At 41.5% G+C, this 27,873-nt stretch overlaps 1 protein-coding gene across 1 annotated transcript in view; it reads right to left on the reverse strand.

Annotated features, from left to right (window-relative positions):
- PLA2R1 (phospholipase A2 receptor 1) overlaps nucleotides 1-27,873 on the reverse strand; it is a 1,061,792-nt gene that overhangs the window by 398,234 nt on the left and 635,685 nt on the right. The window contains exons 11-12 of the mRNA XM_069224206.1: nucleotides 21,049-21,218; nucleotides 14,067-14,290 (exon numbers count right to left, since the gene is read on the reverse strand). Coding sequence (XP_069080307.1) covers nucleotides 14,067-14,290; nucleotides 21,049-21,218 — 394 coding nt within the window. The remainder of the gene's footprint in view (nucleotides 1-14,066; nucleotides 14,291-21,048; nucleotides 21,219-27,873) is intronic.

The following is a 27,873-nucleotide window of genomic DNA, read 5'->3' on the forward strand; positions in this document are numbered from 1 at the left end:
GAGGCAGACTACCCCCACAGCATGCACAAGCAGGAAAACAGTCGAGAAGGCGGCAGGATCAGCGTTACAGAGTTGCAGTAGTCGTCTTTGCTACTATGTTGCAGGTTTGCAGGCTTCCAGCGCGGTCAGCGGTCGATTCCTTATCAGAAGGTGAAGAGGGAGATGCAGAGGAACTCGGCTGAGCTCATGCATTCGTTATCTAAAGTTTCCCCAGAGACAGAGACCCTAAATAGCCAGAAAAGAGGGTTTGGCTACCTAGGAGAGAGGAAAGGCTACTAACACCTGAAGGAGCCTATCAGCAGGAGTCTCTGACGTCACCTGGTGGCACTGGCCACTCAGAGCAGTCCAGTGTGCCAGCAGCACCTCTGTTTCCAAGATGGCAGAGGTCTGGAGCACACTGGAGGAGCTCTGGAAACCTCCCAGGGGAGGTGCAGGTCAGGGGAGTGGTCACTCCCCTTTCCTTTGTCCAGTTTCGCGCCAGAGCAGGGGCTAAGGGGTCCCTGAACCGGTGTAGACTGGCTTATGCAGAATTGGGCACATCTGTGCCCAACAAAGCATTTCCAGAGGCTGGGGGAGGCTACTCCTTCCCTGCCTTCACACCATTTTCCAAAGGGAGAGGGTGTCACACCCTCTCTCAGAGGAAGTTCTTTGTTCTGCCATCCTGGGCCAGGCCTGGCTGGACCCCAGGAGGGCAGCTGGCTGTCTGAGGGGTTGGCAGCAGCAGCAGCTGCAGTGAAACCCCAGGAAGGGCAGTCTGGCAGTACCAGGGTCTGTGCTACAGACCACTGGGATCATGGAATTGTACCAACAATGCCAGGATGGCATAGAGGGGGCAATTCCATGATCATAGACATGTTACATGGCCATATTCGGAGTTACCATGGTGAAGCTACATATAGGTAGTGACCTATATGTAGTGCACGCGTGTAATGGTGTCCCCGCACTCACAAAGTTCAGTGAATTGGCTCTGAACAATGTGGGGGCACCTTGGCTAGTGCCAGGGTGCCCTCACACTAAGTAACTTTGCACCTAACCTTTACCAGGTAAAGGTTAGACATATAGGTGACTTATAAGTTACTTAAGTGCAGTGTAAAATGGCTGTGAAATAACGTGGACGTTATTTCACTCAGGCTGCAGTGGCAGGCCTGTGTAAGAATTGTCAGAGCTCCCTATGGGTGGCAAAAGAAATGCTGCAGCCCATAGGGATCTCCTGGAACCCCAATACCCTGGGTACCTCAGTACCATATACTAGGGAATTATAAGGGTGTTCCAGTAAGCCAATGTAAATTGGTAAAAATGGTCACTAGCCTGTCAGTGACAATTTGGAAAGAAATGAGAGAGCATAACCACTGAGGTTCTGATTAGCAGAGCCTCAGTGAGACAGTTAGTCACTACACAGGTAACACATTCAGGCACACTTATGAGCACTGGGGCCCTGGGTTACCAGGGTCCCAGTGACACATACAACTAAAACAACATATATACAGTGAAAAATGGGGGTAACATGCCAGTCAAGATGGTACTTTCCTACAACAGTGCCTCGAAAGTCTCCCCTTTCTATGGCTCTTACGGTTTCCATCCTAAGGCTTTCCCAACTCCCCTGAAAGATACTTCCAAACTTCCTGCCATCTCCTCTTATGTTCGACAGCTACTGGGTGTCCAACGTATTATCCATTCAAACCTTGTGGCCACTAAGTCACGCATGAAAAGGATGGCTGATAAAAGACGTTGTGAGGCTCCTCATTATCAGGTCCATGATAAAGTTTGGCTTTCCTCTAGATTTATACCTCTCCGACTTACTCAGAACAAATTTAAACCCTGTTATTATGGTCCATTCCTGATTCTCAAAAAGATTAACCCAGTGTCTGTGCATCTTCGCCTGCCCCAGACTTGGAAAATACACCCTGTATTCCATGTCTCTCAACTCAAACCTTACCTTCCTGATCCTTTTCACAGACAATTCTCCTGTCCCCCCCCTCTGTTGATTGATAATGTGCCTGAGTACGAGGTCCAGGAAATCTGTGACTCTCGGTTTTTCCATGGACGCCTCCAATATCTTATTCATTGCGAGGGCTACCCTATGAATGACTGTTCCTGGGAGGATGCCCATTCGGTTCATGCCCCTCTTTTGGTCTGTCGCTTTTTTTGGCTTTTCCCTCACAAACCTGGGGCCTCCGGGGGTGGAACCTACTATCGCGCCGCGGCCGCAAGCACGGGCTGCCGCGGCGCGGCATTCAATAAACACCGCGCCAGCAGGCAAGCCGCGAGGGAAGCCGCGGCTTGCGAGCAGGCCGCGGGGGAAGCCGCGAATCAGGCCAGGGGTCGCGGCACTTGCCGCGCCCCCTTCTATTGTTTTTTCTGCAAGTGCAGACGTGGCAGGAGATGAGACTCCAAGCTGTGTCTCAAACCTGCCGCGCATAGCACATTTAGTGCGCTTTACATTCTGGTACATTAGGTGTATTAAGAAGCCCTCTTTTTCCACCACTTACCGGACACACAAGCAAAAGCCGGATTTTTGCACATGATTCCCTTTTATGCATGTCCTTCTCTTTCCCAGCATGCTGCTCACTTCCTCTCTTCCCAGCATGCATTGTTTCTCTTTGTTTAGATGCATGTTCTTTATTCATTGATATAACCTCTTCCCCAATCCAAGATGGTGGTGTTTCTACTTCCTGTTTTCTACTTCCTGTCTAGGGGTATATAAGGGGAATTCAGCTTCTTGCTCATTGCGTTGCAACACTCCTTTGGTGGTAGTCACGCTCCGGCTGGTTTCCTCTTGTGGATCCAGTTATTCTTGACCTGTCTTCGTCTCCAGTTTTCCTGTACTCTCGGATCTTCAGTTCTAACGTCCTTGTGTCCTCCTTCTGTTTCAGGAAGTTCCTGTTGGAGGTTTTTTACCCTTTTGGGGTTTTTCCTCTGGGACTCCTTCTGGAGGGCACGGACTGTAGTGGCTTGCTATTGTCAAACAGCACAGTGGCTACCGGAAGGGGTCGCCCCTACCTCGGCCAGAGTAGAACCTGCCGGAATCGGGGTCGTTCTCCATCTCTCATCAACTTCGACGGTAAGCCCAGTGTAAACCGTGACAAATAGAGAGTAATTCAATCAGTGTGAATTTCACTGTGATTCTGATAAATCAATGCTGTATTAAACTTCACTCAGATGAAGCTAATTAAGTCTCTGGATACACTACCTCTTTAATAAAATTCTTATTTACCTTAGATTTTGTAGCCCATGACCAGAGTTTCCTCAAGTATTCACTCTCATAACATTTTTGCTTGATATTTCTCTGATTTAGGAGCCCAGCCGGAGTAAGTGGTCCCTTCATTCTTTCTTTGCCTGAGCCAGACCATGCCGAGTTATTAGACAATTAGAAACATGCAAATTAATAGTCACACATTTAACCGACATTTGGGGAGAGAAGAACAGATAGCTTTCTTTTCTCTTGATAATTTTACTGACTATTCAATAGCATTGCCTCCTAAAAGCTGCTTTGAATGCATCCCAAACCACAGAGAGGGAAGAAGTGCCTGGTTGATTTCAATGAACTCTCTAATAAAAAAAACAGCTATAAGACATCCACTCATTCTCCAATAATAAAGACTTATTAAAAACCAACCTAGTATTCAAAGCAGAGTTGAAGTCAACATTAAGCTGTAAAGAAAAGAGTGCATGGTCAGAGAAGGTGTTTGCAAGAACTGAGGAGTCTCTTCTAAACAAATCATGTGATAATAAATAAAATCGAACCTGAAGGCTGAATTAAACCTTTCAGAAAAGCATTGATAATTCACAGAAGTGGAAATCTCTTCTCTTCAGAGGTCAACTAAACCATGGTCGGATCTGAAGCTGAAAATCAAGGCCACTGCTCTTGATTTAGGCTGTTTGTTAGCCTTTCTAGAAGAATCTAGTCCAATGAACTTGTATAAAAGTCCCCACCCATAATTATAGGACCATCCCAGCTCATAGTCATATTTAAAATTTCCTGTAGTAACTGAGTTTGATCTTCATTAGAGACATGATGGGGCAGATTTAAGGAAAGTGGTGCTGTATCAGTGTAGTGCACTTTTCTTGCGTCTCTTAGTACTCCCCTACCGCCACCATGTGTATGCCGTATTTAAAATACAGCGCACCATGGTACTGGGTAGGGGGTAATAGCGTCATTTTATGTGACGCTATTGATGTACTCTGCAGGAGTAGCACCAAAATGTTGGTCCTACTCCTGCAGAGTACATAGGGTCCCGTTCTAAGTAATGGTATGCCCTCTTTTAATGCCTGCTCTGAGCTATAGGGGGGGAACAAGGACTTTGCAGGAAAAGGTCTTACACCGGTTAGGCTTGACAGACTGTTTTTTGGCTGCGCCTTTATGTTAGCACAGTAGACGCTGCAGTCTTGAGGGAAGGATTTCATTGGAGTTTCCGTCTGGGGTATGAGGGTCTGAGAGCTAGGCAGTGGTGGTAAAATCTGAATCTAAAATCAGTGAGAGAGCACCTGCATGTGGTAAGGGACAAATTGCAGAAAGAGGTGTAGGAAGGCAGGATTGCAGGTTCTTTTTATGACTGGCATTTGGAGAACCTTATCATATCCTCAAATGGGGTGGCCCCCTGAGAAAGAGCAGGGTCAATTTCGGATGATACAACATTTATCTTGGCCTTTGGGGTACCCATTAAATGATTTTATCGCACAGGATCTTGGTAAGTGTCTTATTCTTCAGTAGACATGGCAATATCCCTGGTGGTGAAGCGGGCAGAGGTAGGAACAGAGATGGCAAAGCGTGACATAAAATAAGCTTTTCAGTTGTTGCCAGAGCAGCTGGAGGATTTGCAGCTGCTGGGTATTGAGCTTGAAGGGCAATGATATGTTGACAAGGCTCTTCTGATGGCATGTTCTATTGTGTGCGCTGTGTTCGAGCATTTTAGTTAATTCCTACAGTGGCTGCTTACATGGGGCATGAGTGAATTATACATTATCTGGATACTGGCTCTCCATGCTGCTAGCAGTTACTGGCAAGTTTTCAAGAGCTCATGGATGATTATTGAGGTTCCTTTAGTGCCCAAAAACAGTGGGCCCACAGACAATGCTCTCTTTTCTGGGAATGGAGCTGAATTCTCGGGTCATCAAGGTGCATTTGCCACCAGAAAAAAGCAGAAGATGCATGTGTTATTGAATGTGATGCTAGAGAAACCTATGACCAAGGTCAGGGATGTGCCTTTGCTTTTAGGCCATCTGAATTTTGCTTGTTGATTGGTTCAAGTGGGCAGAACCGTCTTGAAATGCCTTTGTCAGGCCTTACTCTGCCGAATCATCATGTGAGATTGTCAGCAAGTGTGAAGGAGGATTTACGTATCTGGGACTTCTTGTTGGAATCGTTCAGTAATATTCCATTGTGTAGGCCACAGGAGATTGAGTGGGATTCACAGATCTACTCAGACGCTGCTGGAGGTGTGTGATGGTAAGAGTCTTCTTTGGGATGAAATGATGTTCCAAGAGTCTGTGGTAGAGATGTGGCTGTGGCATTCTAAAACGAATCAAAGGTCAGCAGTAATGACAGTAGTTTTTGTCAGCTTACCAACTGAAGAGTTTGTATACTTTAACACAGGGTAGAAGACTAAAGGCACTCAGCACATCACACGTTGGAGATGTTTTCAGGCACAGGAATGGCGAGCACATGACAGCATTCCAACTGCTGGCAATACTGCAAACAATGCTGGCCAGGCTTGATTTAGTAGCAAAGGAATATGGCACACATTCCTTTCACATCAGAGTGGCAACGTAGGCAAGCAAGCGGGATGGTGAAGAGAGCAAATTATGGAGCTGGGTAGAAGGTCCTCACAGTGTTTCAGGAGATATGTCAGAACATGTGGGAGAGATTGTTAAACAACCATTTTAACAGTGTATTTCCCTTACTGCTTATTTATATTCTAGGTTCGATCCCAGAGGCTGCCCCCTTGTCTGTATGGATCATGGGCCATTTGTTTATGAAATGGGTTGTACGGAAAGCTGGAGAGAGTCAACAGGGTTGAAATTTGGGTTTTGATGTAAATTCTCTTTAATTATCATGGTGCGGGAAGGGTGGTATGCGCTGGTAAGAGCTGTTACCCAGTCTAAACAGGTTTCTGCAGGGTACGGATTGTACTGATGTTCTTTCGATACATTTTGGGAAAAATTATTTAGTGTTGGAAAAGGGCCTGGCATTGCTGCAGGTGATGAAGGAAATGAAGGCACAGTGGTCAGGGATGTTTTGAATTGTGGACCAAATTTATTTCCAGATTTGGAGCGGTACTAGCAAGCTGGGTACAATTGACAAAGCTAGGAGAAAAATAAATAGACTAAAGCAAAGATTTTTTAGAGAAGAGGTGTTAGGCCTCGCGGAGCATTCTGACTTGAGATATGATACAGTGACAATTTTTTAGGGGGATGGGGTCCACCTGTCTTATTTTGGAACACTGTTAGTGCACCACCCTCAACAAAATGTCAATGTCCAATTCCTTTGTATAATATTATACAAGTCTTCTCTTTATTCTTTTTTCTTTAAAAAAAACACATGTATCCATAGCAGCTGCTCTAAATTGAGTTATTTTCCTTTTGTTTTAAGGATTACACCTTGGCAGCAGGTGTTGGTCTTGGTGCACACAAATGAGCAAAAAGTTAACGAATATCAATAATAATATTACTTTTTTACACTCAGGGAATTGTTGGGTTAGGTGTGTTGATTGGTAGCCTGCTGCTGTACCTTTTGAGAATATTGAATGAAAAGGAGTGTGTAAACAACCTGACACCGGATCTGGACAGGAAGTTAAAAGTTACTTTATAGTATCTGTTAAACGGGAGGAGAAGTTAAATGCATTGCAATTGCAGGAGTGCAGTATGGTACAGGGTAAATATTTGACGGGTTACATTATGTGTGGGAGGGCTTTTAGGGGTGGGTGGTGGGTGGTAGGAATTTAGGTGACAACCTTTTGTATAATGAGGTTTTAGTTTTGCAAGGCAGAATGCCCAGGAATCTTTGAGATGCACACCTGTTTCAATAAAGCTGCCTTTTTCACACATCTAAAGTGTAAGTAGTCTGTGATGGGCCTCTCTCACCCAAAGCAACAATGTTATGGTGGGACAGGTGGACATCTGCTAGCAACTTCATCCCAGCCAGCCTTGCAAGAGCTTCAGGACACCAAGAGGTCGATTAGGCACTCGGCCTATCGGGAATTACTGTCATATAGAATAAGCAAGTCACAGCAACACCCACTGCATTTTGACGCTGCCCCAGATTTACATGTTTTTGTAAACCTGAGGCACCAACAAAATCTAACGCCACCGCAGGGGTGGCGTTAGAGTGGCACAATGAGGATGAATACTCTTATTCCTCCTTGTTTTTTGCTTTTTTTATGTGTGCTGCATTCTGCAGCGCATAGAAAGAGCAACATGCCAGAAATGATTGGTGTCCCTTCCTGCACATAAACAATCATTGAAAATGATGCGTTGGCACGTCTGTGTGTGCTGCATTCTGCAGCACACATAGAAGTGCCAAATCGCCATTAGTGATTGTTTATGTGCAGGAAGGGACACCTTCCCGCACATAAACAATCCAACCCCTCAACTCAGACATCTTTGCACAATGGTGCAAGGATGCCTACGTTGGCGCTAGGCAGCTCAATTTAGCGCCAGCGCAGAGGGAAACGCGGGGTTGCACCATATTCTAATAAATACGTTGCATCCCTGTGTTTCTAAAGTGATGCAGCGCAGCGCTGCCAATTTTGACGCAACACAGGGCTGCGCCATTTTCTGTTAAATATGGGCCTCAGTTTTTGTTAGGCATGGGCAGATTAAATGATTTGCTCAAAATCACAGACTCGAACCTGGTTCCTGTCGCAGCCCTGGCCTCTTCGCCATTTCCTCTCCCTTATTGTTGCAGGACTTTAATACCCTATCAAACCAGTACTTTAATTTATGTGGCTATCCTTGATTGATATACTACTTTGCCACAAATGAATCTGCCTAGCATGAGTGGTATGTTCAAACCTCCACCTCTAGGCATGCATATAGATTTGTGGAGTAGTTGTACTATATCTCCTCTTCCGTAAACATGTTCAGTGCTTGATTGTATCTGCCTTCTGCCACATTTTTCTAAATGGGTCAACCGTTCTCCCTCTAAAGGCTGTGACCATCTCCTCCCATGCAATCCTTTAACCTTTTCTTTTGCTTCTTAACTCATTTGCACATCTTAGCACACTTCCCTTTAACTACTTCAGTATCCCTTCAAGAAGACGTTATGACTTGCCAAGTATTTTGCTTGCTTTACTACAGTTTGTATTAAACTAGGCAAAAGCCTTAGTTGGTTTCACAATGCTACCCTTAGCCACAAGGATATGTGCAACAATGCCATTAATACCCTGGAACATATTGATAACATTCAAATCCTCTGCTGCCTCATCAAGGAAGAGCAACAATTCTGGATTATTTTCCTTGCTATCACACTTGGCTGTACACTGAACTGAAGCCTTTCTCAGTGCAGTCTCCTCCAATCACAAATTAGCATCTCTACCTATATGCTGGCAATTAATTTATTTTTGTCAGAACTGGTTGTTGAAAGCAAGTAAGAGAAGTATACAGCCATTGTACAAACATTTTATGACCACAAACCAACCAAAATATTTATAGATGTGTCATAGACTAATATAAAATCAATACCACTTGGAGAGGCCCTTCATTTATAGGTTCAGGAGGCTATTTAATCTATAGAAAAATCCCCTGAACATCTCATGTGCATCCAGAAAGTCTTGGAGGAATCTACCTTGGGTTTTCTCCTTTCATTGCCAACTACTACTGGGAGTTTCCCCATGCTAAAGATTCATCATTGTAATTAGAGATCATAGAGCTGTTACGGTACATCACTACGTTAGCATTGAAATCACACACACCTAATACACCGGCAAACATCTTATTCCACAAGAGATGTGAATTTGGTGCTTCCAAGTTTTATATTATAATTGTTCATCTTTAAAACTCAGACACCTTTTGTGAATGTTAATTCAACTGCCAAGATGTAACTAGACCTCACTTCCGCAAGGCAACACAATTTTGAGATCAAGTGAAAGCAATTTTAGGTAGCTCTCCAAAGGATGCCTACTTCCTGTAGGTAATGCTTATTTAGAAAATGACTGCTGTCCATCCAAGTGACTTGACTCAAGAGTGAGATCTCTTACAGGCTTATATTGCCCTGCAATTTTTCCTTTAATCATCTATGTTCCATGTTGCTAGCTTAATTGTATCACTTGTGACTAAATTGCCTCAAGTACTTGTCATAATTGTCCTTTGGGTATTTAAGGAATACATTTTCTTTTTTGGCTCCAACAAGAATAATTTTCCTATTCAAGGGTTAAATTGCCTTGATTTAATTTATCTAATCCCCTCTGGAAGTCAGTCATTAGCACCCATTTTGGATAGAGGATTAAACCTATTCAGGTTTGAAACCATATACTCTTCATATAACACTCCAACCTATGCACACACCCACAGTTCCTCCCCATCCCTTCTATGATCCCCAGTCATTATGAATTCTTTTGAATTCCTCTTCTAATCTCTGGCAAATGCAGAATGTGAGATGGCTTTCTAGAGTTCATAAAATGTGTATGTGTTAAGGAGTGGCACTATTAAATCTGACTGAAATAAAGGTGGGAGAGACGAGGGACTACAACCCTGAGTACAGGTTTGTCTTTAAGGGTAATGGTTGTGAATGTGTTGGGCCCAATGTTAGAAACACATCTTGTCTCTCCTGGGGCTAAAAGGGTACCCATCAGCTTGGTGGTTTCAAATGTGTGGTTTATGAAAAAAGAATCCAAATACACAGCTCTTATTTGACTTCATGGGCCTTCATCACTTGGCAGGGCTAACAAACCAGATACAATTTCCAACCTAAATCTATATTTAAAAAAGCTCTCTGAAATCAATGTAAAAAGTTCCAGTTCAGGTGACATTTTGGCTTTGAAACAAAGCCAGAAACCACGTAATATTCTCCAGTTATAGTTAGCACTACAAACTATATCACCGTAGTGTAAATTGGACTGATTTACATATGAATATCCAAATTAAATGTAGGCGTGTAAGTGGGGTGATTTACGAGTCTAATTCACTTTTTGGTTATAACCATAGAAGCATATCATTGTGAATTGGTGGCAAGGGGGGGTGCTAAATGCATGCCCCCTTTTCCTACCTATTCTTAAGGAATTTGCGACTCATACTGTACCTCTAGTATATAGTGAGAGAGTTTTTTGTGGTTGTAAAACCTTAAATGGTGTGAATAGCAGACTTTGCACAGCAAAAACCCATTATAATCAAGATGTTACTCTTGTCAAGGTCTACAATAGGTCTGTATCCAGGCTGAGAATGGAGATGAACACCTCTAAAATTGGTGAGGACTTAAGAAGATTTGCATGCCAACTTTCTTTTTAATTAATGAAAAGCTTTTGCCCTTTGAAGAACACAGACACAAAAATGTTGGCAGGTGAATGCATTTTCAGAAAGCATTTACACATCTGGAATTCAACAGCATACACTTTTATAGATGTGGACTTGTTCAGGCAAGTTAGTTTTTCTGGAAAGATGCATCTGTTGAAGCTTCCTAGAAGTGACTGTGATTGTTGTGACTCAATACAACATATGATTGGTATTGATAAGGCACGTAGAAAGAAAAATCCTTTGTGTCATGCAATTAGGCCTACTAAGTTCTGAAGCCTTTTGGTCTTCTAAATATTATGGTTTGGACCCGTATTTGTGGACAAACGTAACATGTTTTGTATACAGAGTAAAATGCTCATTATATATACCACAACCATATTTGCAAATGGATTTTAGCTAATCACCCTACATCATTAAGAAAGTTATTGTATGTTTAGAACTATAACTCGCCAGTCAGAATTTTGAATGTTAGTGTTTAAACGTATTTCCACTAAAGAGAACAATATTTATCAGGAAGAAACTTATTTTTAATAAATAAAAGGTAATACTGAAAATGTTGTATGCTAGGGCAGATGAACAATATTTAACTCAATACTTTAATATAGTTCTTACCATAGTACAGATATGATCAGTAGCGCCTGCCCTGTACCCATTCCTTTAGTTTACATTTAATGGCAAAGAATTTGTGTGAAGATCGAGACTTTTCTCATGGAATGGTCGATCAGGATTATAAAATATGTATTAATACTGTTTAGTATGTACAAATAGATAAGGTACACTGTTCCACAGGGAAACCACAGGTGGAAAGGGCACTCTTAAAAGTAGAAGTCAAGGCCCTCACACACCCAATAAGTGTCATGCTTCATCATAGGGCCTGCTCCTTGTCAGGCTGGCGCTGTACTGTTTAGTGTGGCCTTGTCAGCAACATGTTTTGTTAACCAAGTACAGTGCTGTTTGTCTAAGATATAACTAAATCTGTTAATTTGTAGCCTTAAAAAGTTCATAACCTGGAATATATTTGAATAACATTGTTCTTCATGGTGAGATAATCCAGTGCATGCTGTAATTTTTTACTTGAAATACAATTTATAAATGTGGCTGCTTTACTGGAGGTGTTGGGACTGAAAAGTCTCTGCATGCTAAGAGACATGTACCGCTGCCCTGAGTGACAATTGTGCTGTTGTGGGGATCCCTAATGCAGATTTTTTTGTCGTAGGCAAACATGGATCATGTGTGCGCTACATGACATAGGCCTGTCTCATGGATTGTGGTGTTGCTAGGCCAGGAGGGGTTCCCAAATGCTACCCTCTTAGTGGTGGAAGGCTACCACCTTCACCAGGAGAAAAGCAGTACAAGTGCGGTGGTGGCAGCATACCATGTAGTGATAAGTAACAGTGAACAGGTCCTTTTTACCCTGTGTTACTGGAGTGAGGCCTACAGGCTTGATCACCTTTTAAATGTTCCACTTTTGTGTGCTTACTCACACCTGGTCTACAGCAGGTTGATATGGAAGTGCGCGCATGATGGAAACATGTGATGGGTGTATGTGTGCTTGCAAGAAGTACAGTACACAAAGGGTGCAGTGTGGTACAGTGCACACATGGTAAATGTGTGTATGCTGGTAGTGTGTGTTTTTAAAATAACACACTCTGGTACAATACAGAAAGGCTGTAGTATTGAACAATGTGTGAAAACTGAATGTGTTTGCTGCATGTAGTTATGCTTGTAGTGGCATATAACATGAGGATAACAATGCTGAGCAGTGAGTGTGTTGCAGATGTGCACTGAGTAAAGGTGTGCCTGCACGGGTACTTTAATTTGAGGATCTTGGGGTCCATTTTGGGAAGCCCAGGACTGCCTTATAAAAACAGTAAAGGAATATCCCCAGACAGATTTGCCTATTGCTGCATTCATGTAAGATGGGAGGGACATGCACTGGAGGATGGGAGAGCCACACTCTATGCATTTCACTGGCTCTTTGATACAATGATAGATCCCAAAGAAGGGGCCTTTAACACATCTCAGGAGGAGAGATATGGGGCTCAGGTTATCATAAAGAGTAGGACTGGGAGCCCAGTATTAACCTTTTGATGCACAGATCACTGTGTCTGACATTCAGATGTGTACTCAGGTCACTCCCATAAATCTCGTTGTGGGTTAATCAACTTTGGAGTCCTGCCTGCTGTGACAGACATCCTTCAGGAGGAAGAAGAATGGGGAAAGATGTCCACTTCAAAGCAAAACCCCAACATAAACCTTCAAAGACTCAGACACTAAATTACATTTTGTGTCTGGAAAAGGACTATAAGTAGGGAAGTTTGAGACCCCAAACTTTGTGATTTGCCGAGCAGCTAGACAGGCTGTGTGAGGAGGGGAAGCTCTGCAAGACTTCTGCCTGTGGCCAGGACAGAGGGCCAAGGTAGGTCTAGGCTGCATACTGGGAACTGCACTGAAGGATGCCCGAGGATCAAAGGACATCTCTGGAGCCCTGTTGGATCAAAGAGATCAACCCCTCACCCCCTTTCAAAGGGAAATGTGACTTACTGAGCAATCACCTGAGCAGAAGCAACCCCAATTGCTAGAACCAGCTGGTAGTGTGGCTCAGAGGAAATAGCCTACATCTGCCGGATGCTGCCTGGTGTGAGCGCATAGAGCACCAACTTTGTCGATCTGGATCAGGAATTCGCTGTCCTGCTGAAGGGGACCATAGTGCTGGAGCAGGTAAGCCGTGAATTGGGCCTTTGGGGCCCCAGGGAACTGCCAACTGTACTGCAACCCCTATAGACTCTTGTGACTGAACTCACAAAAGGAGTCAGTGGGGAGAACTCTTGAGTACGGTCTAATGGTTTACATTTCCTTGATGTGGTCATTAGTGATTGGGGAATAACATCGGCCCCATTGTACAAAAGATAGTAGGATAGAGAGTGGCCTGACATCTAAGGGGGATTGTGTTATTGCGTTTCAATGTTGTTTACCTTTGGATGTGTAGAATTAGAATTAAAATACTTTTTTTAAATTAAAATAAGTATTTGATTAGACATTGATTTATTGTTCTTGCTGCTTGCACGTTGAGTTATGGGTTGTGTACACTGATCTGTATCTGTGCTTCCCTCTGAAGGAGCTGTGACTGCTTGTCTGATGCTGCCTAGCTGAGAGCCAGGTGCAGAAGGGGCTTGTGGCCCAATTAAGCAGGATCCATAGTAGGATGGGCCCTGGGACACCAAAGTAAAAGGCCTTAGCCACCATGGTTAGTCTCTGTAACTCCTGCTTTCCCTGTGGCCCTCTGATTGGGCTCTGACAGAGGGTATTTGATGCCACTTGTTTCATTCTAAAATACCACTGTAAAATAGCCCTGAGTGTTTTTTCATTTCTACTAGTTATGCCCAGCTCGAATCTTAGAGCTTGTTTTGGAAGACTTTTTTCCTGACTGAAATAAGAGACTTGAGTATCTTATTCTGTGCTTTGCTAAGGAAACCATTGTTGTCTGCAGAACATACTGAATTTCATACAAAAGAGCTGATGGATATTTTGGTGTTGATATCCTTTCAATACTTGAGACTATATATGTTTACTGTGATTTTAAGGCATAGTTATTGTGGACAGTATTTTGTTTGTATTACCTTGTAGCAGTTACGAAGGTGTGTGTCGGATTCCCATCCATGAACGCAACTGTCTTCATGAAAGTAGTCATTAAAATGTTCAGAATCAGAATTTTCAGAAGTCTGATTTTTCTCATTTAATATCTGCTTGCAGAATGACATAGCTTCAAAATTTTGACAGTCTTTGACCTCCCAACGACCAGTCTGGGATCCGTATCTCATGGCAATACAACCACCTGTATGGCCTGAAGCATAGTTAGAAAAAGAAAACAAAACAGACACATTAATGCAGATCTCTGGATACCAAAGTGTCATTAAAATAATAGATAGAAAGCCCCAAGGGGTAAATTGGGGCTAGTGAGAGAGGCAGTGGTCAATAGGACAAGAGGCTGGAAACATGAGGAAAAGGTGAGTGTTCAGCTCATATTCATATGGGACCAGCTCATATCATAAGTATAAGTGTGATGGGGGAGGTCTGGAGATAAGAAAGATCTGGACATGAAGGGAGGGATGTGTGTAGTAGGGTAGAAGATAAACTAAAGGTGATGAGACATGACTTCTGTTTTGAAAATTTTCAGAGAGCCTGGCGAGATTCTTAGACAGGTTTTTAGAAAAGAGGGGCTGGTGGAGACAGGGACTGAAAGAGTAGAGGGCAAAAGTTTAAATGAAGCGTGCAAAGCGTTGTTAAGGCAGATAGGGGAAAATAGTGAATGGACTCTGAATGGGAACAAAGATGGCAGGGAAGGAATCGTTGAAGTTAGCAGCAGAATAAGGTTGGTGCAAGTCAAGTTAAAGAGACCAGGTAGAGTGGGAATAACGATAAAGGGAATTGCAGGGTTGATGTCCTGTTAAAAAAGAGGTTGCCTTAAATGAGCATTGAAGCAACTTTGGGTGATCATTTTCTAGGAAGTATGAAAGCAAAAAATCTGGTAGAGTAAATATGGTGGCATGTTCAAGCACTCACACAGAGTTGCAAGATGAAAGGAAGGATGATGTAAGGGAGCTAGCCAAGGAGTTAAGAGATCCCACCAACATAGACACATGGACAGCAGCATTCACCATAAATACTGGTGTCTTTTGTGAAAAATTGAGTGCAACACTTTTGAAGATCTGTATTTCGGAAATTAGATTCAGATGCCTAGCATTTCTCCACTGGTGGTTGCTGGAGAAAACATGCAGGATTTCTAATTCATCATCTTTCATGTCTACGTGGAGGTTTATTTAATTATTACATTGACCAAAGCAAGTGCTGATGTCTCAATCCACTTTTGATGCTACCAGTGGGATGGTTGGCAAATGTGGGAGCTCGACCTAGCAAGACTGACTTAAATCAGACTTTTGACTATTACTGTTTCACCCAGAAGACTTCCTAATATTAGGGATTTCATTTCAAGGATTCATTTGTGGACAGGACAATGCCAGTGGGTTATTCCATGGCCTGCATCATATTTTAAACAGTCAGCATGTTTTTGAGTGGGTGGTGAGAGACGTTTCGGGGTCTGAGCAATGCTGTTGTACATTGGTGATTTCCTTTTGATTGGGAAGTCAGGAGATAGAAGTGAATTTTGGAATTTGATTCCAGCTTGGAAAAAGCAGGAAATGGTTTTGGGATACCACTACTGCCACAAAAAAGTAGAAGGGCTGGCAACATCCATAGGTTTCCTGGGCATTGAGCTAGATTTGATTGTCATGGTGTCCCATTTAGCAGTGGACAAATTGATGAATTTGCAAATGATGCTTTAGGAGATAGAAAGAAAAAATAAGTGCAAACTGAGAAAAAAACAACAGATTTTGCAACATTTTGATTTCATCAGCAAAGTGGTTTCTTTAGGCAGGATATTTTGTAGACAAATAACATATAGAAGAAGAGGTGATATGAAGCTGTGAAATAGGGGGAGATTAACAACAGTATCCAATAATATATTCTGATTTGGCAACATTTTTAAAAGTGTTTTAAGACAACTTGACATGGTTTCAAACTTATCTATTCACCTGAGTAATTGCATGTTTATCTGACACACCAAGGTTTACTTCTAGTACACATGGTGAAGGTGCACTGAGTGCCAGCCAGAATATTGGAAGCAGAAATGGCGCTTCATTACATTTTTAAGTTCTTCTCAGTAGTGCTCTGAATGGGACCATAGGGAAGAAATTTGTGGCACCAAAAACTGAAACTTGTGATGATGATACAGTGGTTAGAGTTGTCAGTAAGATGACTGCGAACAAGCATTTTATTGAGAACCCTAGGTAATACCAAGCTCTATGGCAATGTTACTGCAGCCAGGACACCATGTAAAGATGTCTTTGTTCTTCCTGGTCATAAATGGACTTTGGAAGCTGGTACTCCAGTTTCTTTCCAGAGGAAAAAGTTCTAAATACGACATCTTAATCTGTGGAAATAGTTTTGCACTCAATCAGCTTAAATCCTGTCTAAGGGCCTGATGTATATGTTGGCTGAAAGAGTACTCCGTTGCAATGACTAGGGAGTATACTTTCCACCAGCATAATGATCCACCTGCCTGATCTAAATGTGAGTGACCTTTGGATAACCACAGCAGAGACTACTTCATCTATGCCGTGGTTAGACACCTCTAAGGGCTCAACCAGAAAAAGGCCATCGGAGGTTGATCTGTATATCTGCCCACCTATTTAGATGGACAGACATGCAGGTCAGTTTTGACTGCCTGTCACTGACAGGAAAACCCTGGCCTTAAGGGGCAGTAAAAACTGCAAAATACACCCTCGCAATAGGAAATAGCTCCCATGGTGAAGAGGAAGTTGTTGTTTTTTTCATTAAAAAAAATATATATCACTTTGGGGTTTTGTTTTAAAAAATATAAAATAATGGTAGCTTTTCTGTACAACTCTATCATGTTTGAAGGAGCTGTACCGCAAAGTTACAATATATTGGCAGTAACCACTTTCAGGGCAGTTCCTGTAAATGCTTGCAATGTCAGCTGGCCTGATGGGCATTTCAAAATTTGGCAGTGGAGACCTCCATGGAATGTTCTGTGCCTGGCTTGCAGGTTTGGACAATGAGAACACTGATGCACTTTCTCATTTACAATAAAGATTCTGTTATTTGGCCCCAGAAGCTGACCAGCTGTGAAGGACTTACTTAAGACAAATGGAAGGTTCATTTGCTTCATTTACTGAGACTTCCGGACAATGGGCATGGGGTGAAGTCTTGACAAGCAGGACAAGGAAGATGAGTAATAGGAATCTGGATTTAAAAAGAGAAGAGGAGCATGTTAGAAGGATGGGTTAGAGGTAAAGGAACAGACCATGACAGGAGAAAGTCATCACAGTTGACATTTTGAGAGGGATTTTGGCTGAGGTGCGATACATGTGCAGATCCACCTGTGTGTATAGGCTGTACTGATCCATATTTATAATGCTATTTTTTGGCATTATGCTGATAGAATTATGCTGGTAGTGGTTGACAGAGTTTGGGAGGGCTTGTAAGAGGACAAAAGCTTAGGAAGAGACTTGGGGACAGTTGAAGCTCACAAGAATTATGTACAGTTGAGGGTAATGGGACTGGAAGAGTGTACTAGAGAGAGAATGAGGAGACAGTTAAGGGCAGGACGTATTGTGGATGTTGAAAAGGGTTTACAAGGAGCATACAGCAACTGAAGGATACAATTTGTTCTAGGTTAAAGGCAGTTTGAAGGGAATAAACAGATGGATGTCAACTTTAATTCGAAAGCTGTCCCTATGTGGGTGAGAGGAGGATGACCTTTGCTGGCTACAGGTTTGGGTGATTGGAAGACTTAGAGAGAGTTGTCCATTTGTGTCCACTTTACTGTGAAGAGGGCAGGGAACATGTTATGAGGCAATGTTATGTTTAGCAATTGGGATTGAATAACAAAAAGGTAAATGTCTACAGATATAGGAAAGGGGGTGTGCATTGAGAATAATTGCTTCCTGCACTTTGGGTGTTGGGAGACAGGCAGCCGAGTCCTGATGTAAATATGATTTGTGTGGGATGGGAGTTCTGAAGAAAGTGTGGCACAAGTGGTATTATGCATATCATTTTGGATAAAATTGTTGCTCGGGAGATTGGTAATGGCTGTGAAAACCGGTAATAATTTATATGGCAAGGAGGCAAGTGAACAGGGAGATGTCAGGTTTTCATAACATTGGCTGAACAGAATTACACCAAGTTTGGCAGCAAGCTAGATCTTTAGCCACAAAGAGTAATTTATTTGTGATTTGGTATGATTCCGTTCAGTAGTTTTTGAGAAATTAAGGCTCAAGTTACCATTTCCTCAAATGGTGGCTGCAACACTTCTCGTCATGTATGGACAGCCAATAAAAGTGTGAGTCCCCACAGAAGCCTTCTGCTCCCGGGTGAGTGAGGCGACCAGTGGGGAAAAAGCCCGCTCGGCCAATCAGATCACTCTATTATTTGTAACTGCATGATTGCAGGACCCTTACAGCCTCCCACGAACCTAACCATTCAGATATACAATGATTTTAAACTCAATTTGTCAAAAACTACTACACAGATTTACACTAAATAACAAAAAGCATGCTTTCTGGACCACAACCTAGATTACTGCTGAATTTGCTGTAATTTCCTTCTGCTGTTTTTGCAGTCTCGCTCTTCAATTTTCCTCTTGAAAATTGGATGGAGAAATTGAGTTTTGGGATCCCTTTTTTATTGGCTCCCAGGTGATGGATTAACGGTAAACGTTCCACAATAGAGGTGAGGTGGATAAACCTTTTTTTTAAAGTTTCGTGATGATTCATCAATGACACCAAAGTTATTAACAAACCAAAAAATGCTCCTTCTGTGGTAACTAGATCCTAACTATAACTACAAATTGGTGATCTCCCTGATTCCTCTGAATAACCAAAGAAGTAATAGTACAAAAAGTGTCTGTTTTGGTGAAGAGTTGCCACTCCCAGTTCGAGAAGGTGGGTGATTGTCCTGGGTAGTTAAAAAGGGTTCTTTGTATGAAATTGATTATTTTTCATTGGGACAGACTATGTACTTAGACAAGTAACTCATAATGTTGTTGTAATGATCATTTACGTGAATTGATTGGTTGCTTTTGCCAATAGGAAGGGGAAACGGGGGATTTTTGGTTGTTCTATACTGGTGATGGCAGAAAGAATATTTTGCAAAGATTTAGGTGTTACAGCATAGTGGTTATAGGACAAGCCAAATAAAGAAAGAAACTAACAGAAAGAGGAGTTAGCAGTGGCTTTGGCAAACATCATGGGCCTAATGTACAATGCAGAGTATGGTATTAACTCCATTAGAGTAATGGAGTAAAATACTCAAGCACTGTCATGGAGTACCAGTATTCCTTATTTAGAAATGTTAGTCAGCCTGGCGGACATATCTTAATGTTGGCAGGAACCTCCTGTCAATGTGTTAAAACATGACAGCTGCCTGTAAAACTTCTAACACATATTACTTTAAAAAAAAACAAAATTCCAAAGTGGGATTTTGTTTAAAAAGCAAAACTCAAAGGCCCCCACACCATAGGAGTTGTTTCTTATATTGTGGGGGTCATTATTTATTTATTTTCTTTCACTGTCCCTCACCACAAGTTTTTATCTGGTGTTGACAAAAAGCCAAAAAGCCCATTTAACACTGCCAACTCGAAATCAGACTCATGGTATTATTTGTAAACCTATGCTGGTCTATACTCCTTCGGATTCTTGATGGAGTATGTCAGTGACAGAGGAGGCTCTATCGAGAACATACTTAAGGTATGCCTAGCTATAAATCTGATGAGTCGACCAAGAGTTTGGAAGAGAAGGTATACTATCACAGTTGCAAACTCTAAATCAGGCACTAAGAGACCAACAAGGAGGATCAGTCAGGGAGATATAATGAGAACCAATGAAGCTGAGGTGGTAATGGCACCCGTGGCAAGTGAGCACAGTAGAGAATTCAATTGTGATGAATGCGCTGAGAGGTTGAATATATTCAGAACTGAGGATATCTATCATGCAATGGTAATCACATAAATTAATTTAAGCCTCATCAATCACACATGTACAGTTAGAACTTGCGGAAAAGGAAAGTAAAGCTAGAAGAGCAATCCTTTGCAGATGTACAATTAAACATTTTAGCTCACAAACTACTGCAGATTCAACATCATTGCAATAAATAGGCAAACAAAGTCGGGGCAAAGGAGATGTGTTCTTAGCTAATGTAAACTAACAGGGTCCAGCTTAAAAATTGTCTTAAGAACAGCAAGCAAAGCTCAACATCTCAATGTCTTCATACTTAAAGCTGTAGAATGACAATGCCGAAGCTCTACATTTTTTGCCTTCATGGAATAACAAAACATGTAATCCAAAAAGCTTAATCATGTCACGTTTAGGCCTCAACACTGAATTGCACAGCAAGGGAGGCACTATAATCCTCAGGTTGTTGTGTGAAATAAATATAGTTTCCTACATAACATTTACAATAATATTGTCCCATGGCAGTTAGTAAAAGAATATCTACACCCCACATGGCGATGTATTTGTCAATGATTTGTCAATGAGGCCAAAACATTTATGACATATGTTATTTCTGTCCACAATCATTCAACATTAAACCCCTGGGAGACACAAGAATACCAGAAATGATATTTAAACTTCCACCCAGTACTGTGCAACTTCAGGTTAGATAGGCAGAATAAGGAATAACCCATAATTACTAGGTCTTTTACAATGTTTATTGCTGATTCTTATCATTTTTCCACCCACAGATGTCTTATGTTGTTAGCAAGAGTAATCTGTGCTTGGAAACACAATGGACGCACGGGATGCATGTTTCAGAATCACACGGGTGTCTACTGTAGATATCACATTGGTCAAATTTTAATTGGGTCCTTGTTGTTTATAGGTGGGGTAATGAGGGCAGTAATCACCTTGTAAATCCAGCATTCCTATTTTCAAGTTGCATGTGAATGATTACTTATACACATGTTTGTTCCAAAACTAGCAACAAGCACTACCAAGGAATTGGAACTCTTCATTAATTACTCACTTGGCTGATGCTTATTCCAGTTTGTATACATTACATCTTTAAGACTCCATTTATTTGTTTTCCATCTGTATTCTCCGGTGCTATTTTCGTCTTGAAGAGCTATCCAAAAATAACTATCTTCAGATGTCACCAAATTATTAATCATGCTATTAACAAAAGCTTGCTCAAACCTAGAATAAAGATGAAAATGAATGAAATGATTGTGAGGAGAAGGAGTGTCTCTGTGACATGTGTACAAGTGGGATCACCATGGAATAACAAACTTATATTTACATTTGTTCTGAGTCCTTTTTCATCCTGACTTTGTTCGAATATCATTTGGGCCCTGTTAGATTCTGAAAAGACAACTGAAAATAAACATGCAGGAAACCTCAGGACCAATTTACCTCACCCTAGTGCCCTCATAAAGTGTTCTACTCTGGTCCAATGCTTGGGGTTTTTCCTGAGGACTAGCTAGCCAAGAGACTCATGAAAAATCTGGAACTAGATCTGATGAAATATAACTTTCTAATAAATTTATAGTTATCATTGCTGTGTTTAATTTCTATTGTTCGAGTTCTTAGTAATTGTAAATACATATGACATGATTATTGTTTGCCTACAAGAAACCATCTTGTTCATTACTTTACATATTTATTAACTACTGGTTAAAATCAGTAATTTCAGCTTTAATCCTATAATGTACATTCTCTACGCAATTACCCTTCCAAGTTCTATTTACAGCATGCGCACAATATCACACACAATGCAATGCTTTGACTCTTTCACTTTATATAACTTTTTAAGTAGAGTAGTTGTTATAAATAAGTACAACAGGCTGGGACACAAGATTATTATTGTTGCACAAGATTATTATTGTTGCAACACAAATAGTGTATAAAGAATATCAGGACATCAAGAATGTCGTAATACAGAATACTGCAGGTAGGAATATCATTATTTTAAATGTTTATTTTTTTAAATATTGTTGATTATAGTATAATGATTTAATTATTTTGCTATGTTGTATTCGTTTTTGTGTTATAAGTCATTATTATTTTAATGTTTATCATGTAAATGTATTTACAGAATAGTTAGTTCATTTGCTTTGGTACTATATTTTTCATTTATTGGCAGGTTGTTGGGTTTTCAGGGGAGTAGGGTAGGAAGTATATTGAATATATAATATATAGTCTATTATAACTAGTTTATTTTATACATTTTAATATGCTAATTCAAATTTTAATTATGGAAAATATTTTATTGAAAAATTAGTTACTTATTTTTTAAACAAAAAATAGGTAATTGTTTAAACTGTTAAATGATTGATTAGAATCTTAGTTATGTAAACTATTTAATTGTTTGAAATACTACTTATGTTCATTAGTTGTACTATCTTTTAGTATATTTATATAATTATTCAATTCATAGTATTTTTGTTATTATAGTATATTATAATTTAATTCTAGTATTATTTTTGTTTTTGTGAGTGTTGTTTCTTGCTATAGTACTTCCAGAGTGGGAAGTGCTTTAACTAAATATAATTTCATGTTTGTAACTAGTATATTCTTTTTAGTTTTGTTTTAATTATAATCTTAATTTTTTATGTTAAAATCATATTTCTTTAATTATATATAATTATATATATATATATATATATATATAATACATAATTTTAAAAATATTATATATTTTTCAAAATATGTATTGAAACATATCTTATCTTTACTTTACTTTACTTTACAACCTTGGCGGAGGGGATTACTCCATCCTAAATGTGACAGATATCTCGTCCGCCATATTACAAGTTCCATAGGATATAATGGAACTTGTAATATGGCGGGCAGGATATCCGTCAAGGTTCTAATCAGGCTCTAAGTCTTTTTTTTCAATTTAGGAGTGGGAATTGTAAATCTGACCCTCCAAAGTCCAAAACCTTCCCTACTGTGGCTTACATTACAGTGAGAATAGTAAATCTGACCTCTCTAACTTCCAACACTTTCTCTTCTGTTGTTCTAGTTGGAGTGGGAATAGTGAATCTGATCCAATCAAAGTGCAATACTTTCCCTACCGCGGCTCCGGTTGGAGATCGAATAGTACATGTGACATATCCAAAGTCTAATACTTTCCCTAATGTTGCTCACGTTGGTGTAGGAATAGTAAGCGTGCCCCTCAAAAGTCCAATACTTTTCCTACTGTTGCTCAGGCTGGAGTCGGAATAGTAAATTTGAATTACTCCCAAATTAAACTCATTCCCTACTGTTGCTCAGTTTTGGATTGGGGTTGGTAAACCTGACCCTCCAAAGTACATCCCTCTCTCTGTTGTTGCTCAGGTTGGAGTGGGAGTAGGAAATCTGTCCTCTTTAAAACCCAATGCTTTCCCTACTGTTGCTCATTATGGATTGAGAATAGTAAATCTGGCCCTCTAAAGCTAAACACTTTCCCTACTGTTGCTTAGTTTAGATTGAGAAAACTGAATGCACCCCTCCAAATTCACTTTTTTATTATTTGAATTTTTTGATTTATTTTTTAACATATATTTTTTGTCATTTAATTTTGAAAAGCTATTTTAGTTTTAATTGTATTTGTCATTGTGTATTTATATTTTTCTGACTAATAATATTTTCACTAAAACATGTTTTCATTTTAATAACTACCCTATGTGTTTATTATTATCATTTGCAATACATAGTACTTTTAATTATTCTTGCTTATTATTAGAATATTTTATTTTATTTATTTTTATTTAACCCCTTCGCTGCCAGGCCTTTTCCCCCTCCTGTGCCAGGCCTTTTTTTGCCTATTTGGGGCAGTTCGCGCTTAGGCCCTCATATCCTACATCCTAGGGATTCTAGAGGTACCCAGACTTTGTGGGTTCCCCTGAAGGAGGCCAAGAAATTAGCCAAAATACAGTGAATATTTTGTTGTTTTTTCAAAAAAATTTGAAAAAGTGGCTGCAGAAGAAGGCTTGTGGTTTTTCCCCTGAAAATGGCATCAACAAAGGGTTTGTGATGCTAAACTCAGCAGCTTCCCAGCTTTCAGGAACAGGCAGACTTGAATCAGAAAACCCAATTTTTCAACACAATTGTGGCATTTTACTGGGACATACCCCATTTTTGCAATTTTTTGTGCTTTCAGCCTCCTTCCAGTCAGTGACAGGAATGGGGATGAAACCAATGCTGGATCCCAGAAACCTAAACATTTCTGAAAAGTAGACACAATTCTGAATTCAGCAAGGGGTCCTTTGTGTAGATCCTACAAGGGCTTCCTACAGAAAATAACAACTGAAAAAGAAAAATATTGAAATTGAGGTGAAAAAAACATCAATTTTTCTCTACGTTTTACTCTGTAACTTTTCCCTGCAATGTCAGATTATCGAAAGCAATATACCGTTACGTCTGCTGGACTCCTCTGGTTGTGGGGATATATAGGGCTTGTAGGTTCATCAAGAACCCGAGGAACCCAGAGCCAATAAATGAGCTGCACCCTGCAATGCATTTTCATTCTATACCGGGTATACAGCAATTAATTTGCTGAAATATAAAGAGTAAAAAATTGCTATCAAGAAAACCTTTGTATTTCCAAAAAGGGCACAAGATAAGGTGTTGAGGAGCAGTGGTTATTTGCACATCTCTGAATTCCGGGGTGACCATACTAGCATGTGAATTACAGGGCATTTTTCAAATAGATGTCTTTTTTACACACTCTCCTATATTTGGAAGGAAAAAATGTAGAGAAAGACAAGGGGCAATAACACTTGTTTTGCTAATCTATGTTCCCCTAAGTCTCCCGATAAAAATGATACCTCACTTGTGTGGGTAGGCCTAGCGCCCGCGACAGGAAACGCCCCAAAGCGCAACGTGGACACATCCAATTTTTTGAAAGAAAACAGAGGTGTTTTTTTCGAAGTGCCTACCTGTAGATTTTGGCGTCTAGCTCAGCCGGCACCTAGGGAAACCTACCAAACCTGTGCATTTCTGAAAACTAGAGACCTAGGGGAATCCAAGATGGAGTGACTTGTGGGGTTCGGACCAGGTTCTGTTACCCAGAATCCTTTGCAAACCTCAAAATTTGGCTAAAAAAACTCATGTTCCTCACATTTCTGTGGCAGAAAGTTCTGGAATCTGAGAGGAGCCACAAATTTCCTTCCACCCAGTGTTCCCCCAAGTCTCCCGATATCCCGATAAAAATGATACCTCACTTGTGTGGGTGGGCCTAGCGCCCGCGACAGGAAACGCCCCAAAGCGCAACGTGGACACATCCAATTTTTCGAAAGAAAACAGAGGTGTTTTTTTCGAAGTGCCTACCTGTAGATTTTGGCGTCTAGCTCAGCCGGCACCTAGGGAAACCTACCAAACCTGTGCATTTCTGAAAACTAGAGACCTTGGGGAATCTAAGATGGGGTGACTTGTGGGGCTCGGGCCAGGTTCTGTTTCCCAGAATCCTTTGCAAACCTTAAAATTTGGCTAAAAAAACACATGTTCCTCACATTTCTGTGGCAGAAAGTTCTGGAATCTGAGAGGAGCCACAAATTTCCTTCTACCCAGCGTTCCCCCAAGTCTCCCGATAAAAATGATACCTCACTTGTGTGGGTAGGCCTAGCGCCCGCGACAGGAAATGCCCCAAAGCGCAACGTGGACACATCCAATTTTTTGAAAGAAAACAGAGCTGTTTTTTGCAAAGTGCCTACCTGTAGATTTTGGCCTCTAGCTCAGCTGGCACCTAGGGAAACCTACCAAACCAGGGCATTTTTGAAAACTAGAAACCCAGGGGAATCCAAGATGGGTGACTTGTGGGACTCGGACCAGGTTCTGTTACCCAGAATCCTTTGCAAACCTCAAAATATGGCCAAAAAAACACTTTTTCCTCACATTTTGGTGACAGAATGTTCTGGAATCTGAGAGGAGCCACAAATTTCCTTCCACCCAGCGTTCCCCTAAGTCTCTCGATAAAAATGGTACCTCACTTCTGTGGGTAGGCCTAGCGCCCACGAAAGGAAATGGCCCAAAACACAACGTGGACACATCACATTTTTTCATAGAAAACAGTGCCTACCTGTGGATTTTGGCCTGTAGCTCAGCCGGCACCTGGGGAAACCTAGCAAACCAGGGCATTTTTGAAAACTAGAAACCCAGGGGAATCCAAGATGGGGTGACGTGCGGGGCTCTGACCAGGTTATGTTACCCAGAATGCTTTGCAAACATCAAAATTTGGCCAAAAAAACACTTTTTCCTCTCATTTCGGTGACAGAATGTTCTGGAATCTGAGAGGAGCCACAAATTTCCTTCCACCCAGCGTTCCCCTAAGTCTCTTGATAAAAATGGTACCTCACTTCTGTGGGTAGGCCTAGCGCCCACGAAAGGAAATGGCCCAAAACACAACGTGGACACAACATATTTTTTCACAGAAAACAGAGGTGTTTTTTGCAAAGTGCCTACCTGTGGAGTTTGGCCTCTAGTTCAGCCGGCCCCGGGGGGGAGGGGGGCAGAAATGCCCTAAAATAAATTTGACCCCCCCAAACCCACCCCCCCCCCGGGAGCAACCCTTGCCTACGGGGTCGCTCCCCCTGTGTGACATTGGCGCCAAAAAACAAATCCCCGGTGCCTAGTGGTTTCTGCCCCCTTGGGGGCAGATTGACCTAACATCGCCCAATTTGGGGGCAGAAATGGCCTACATACAATTTGCCCCCCAGGGGAGCGACCCTTGCCTGATGGGTTGCTCCCCATCTCTAAAAAAACAAACAAAAAAAAAAAAGTTCCCCTTGCGTTAAATTCACGCAAAGAAAAAACTCCCTGGTTTCTGCCCCTCTTGGGGGCAGATTGGCCTCATCAAAATAGGCCAATCTGCCCCCAAAGGGGGCAGAAATGGCCTAAATATAATTTTCCCCAAGGGGACCGACCCTTGCCTAAGGGGTCGCTCCCCACCTAAAAAAATTAAATAAAACATAAAAAAACAAATAAAAAATGGTCCCTGGTGCCTAGGGGTTTCTGCCCCTCTGGGGGCAGAAAAGGCCTTCCCGAAAAAATGCCCCCCCTGGGAGCGACCCTTGCCCAAGGGGTCGCTCCCTTATGTGAATTTCACCCAAAAAAAAAAAATCCCTGGTGTCTAGTGGGGTTTCAAAAGCCGGATTGCAAGCAAATACAAATACATTTCCTTCCCTTTGAAGCCCCTCCGGGCCTCCCCCAGTGATTGAAAGAGAAATGCTTTGCATTTCTCTTTCAATCGCGCTGGAAGCAGAGCTTCCAGCGTGATGGGGGAGGCCCCTGTGACAAATCAGCGCGCGCTCGCGCGCTGACGTCACGGGGGGGCGGGGGTGTGGGGGTGGAAGGGGAAGGTCTTCCCCTTCCATCCCGACCTTGGGAGGGAAGGGGGGTGCATGGGGGGCGCGCTAGCGCTCCCCCAAGTTCCCCTGTGCCTTGGAAGAGGTGACCTCGTCTAAGGCACAGGGGAACTGTAGCCTTGGACGAGGTCACCTCGTCCAAGGCACAGAAGCGGTTAAAAGTTTTATTTATTTCCACATTATATTTATTATTTTTTACATGTTATTTTGAGTTGATATTTTAGTTTATGTTTTAAATGACAAAATGTATTTATACATTTTCTATGTTATTTGTATTTTTGTATTGTTTTTTAAAGTTATTTTTTGTACAACAGCAATATTTGGTGGTTATTTGGGTCTGGGTCCCCTCTGTCTGTTGTTCATAAGAAAGACAAGGCCAAGAAACTGTTTCCTTAAAACATTCCAAACGGGTACAACAACTTGAACATTGGTGTAGGCTTTATTGTTTAGGCACAATACAATGAACATATTCTTGATAATTGAAATAGCTAATTTGTGATGTAACT

This window comes from Pleurodeles waltl, chromosome 3_1, assembly GCF_031143425.1.
Source record: "Pleurodeles waltl isolate 20211129_DDA chromosome 3_1, aPleWal1.hap1.20221129, whole genome shotgun sequence".
Classification (NCBI taxonomy): domain Eukaryota; kingdom Metazoa; phylum Chordata; class Amphibia; order Caudata; family Salamandridae; genus Pleurodeles; species Pleurodeles waltl.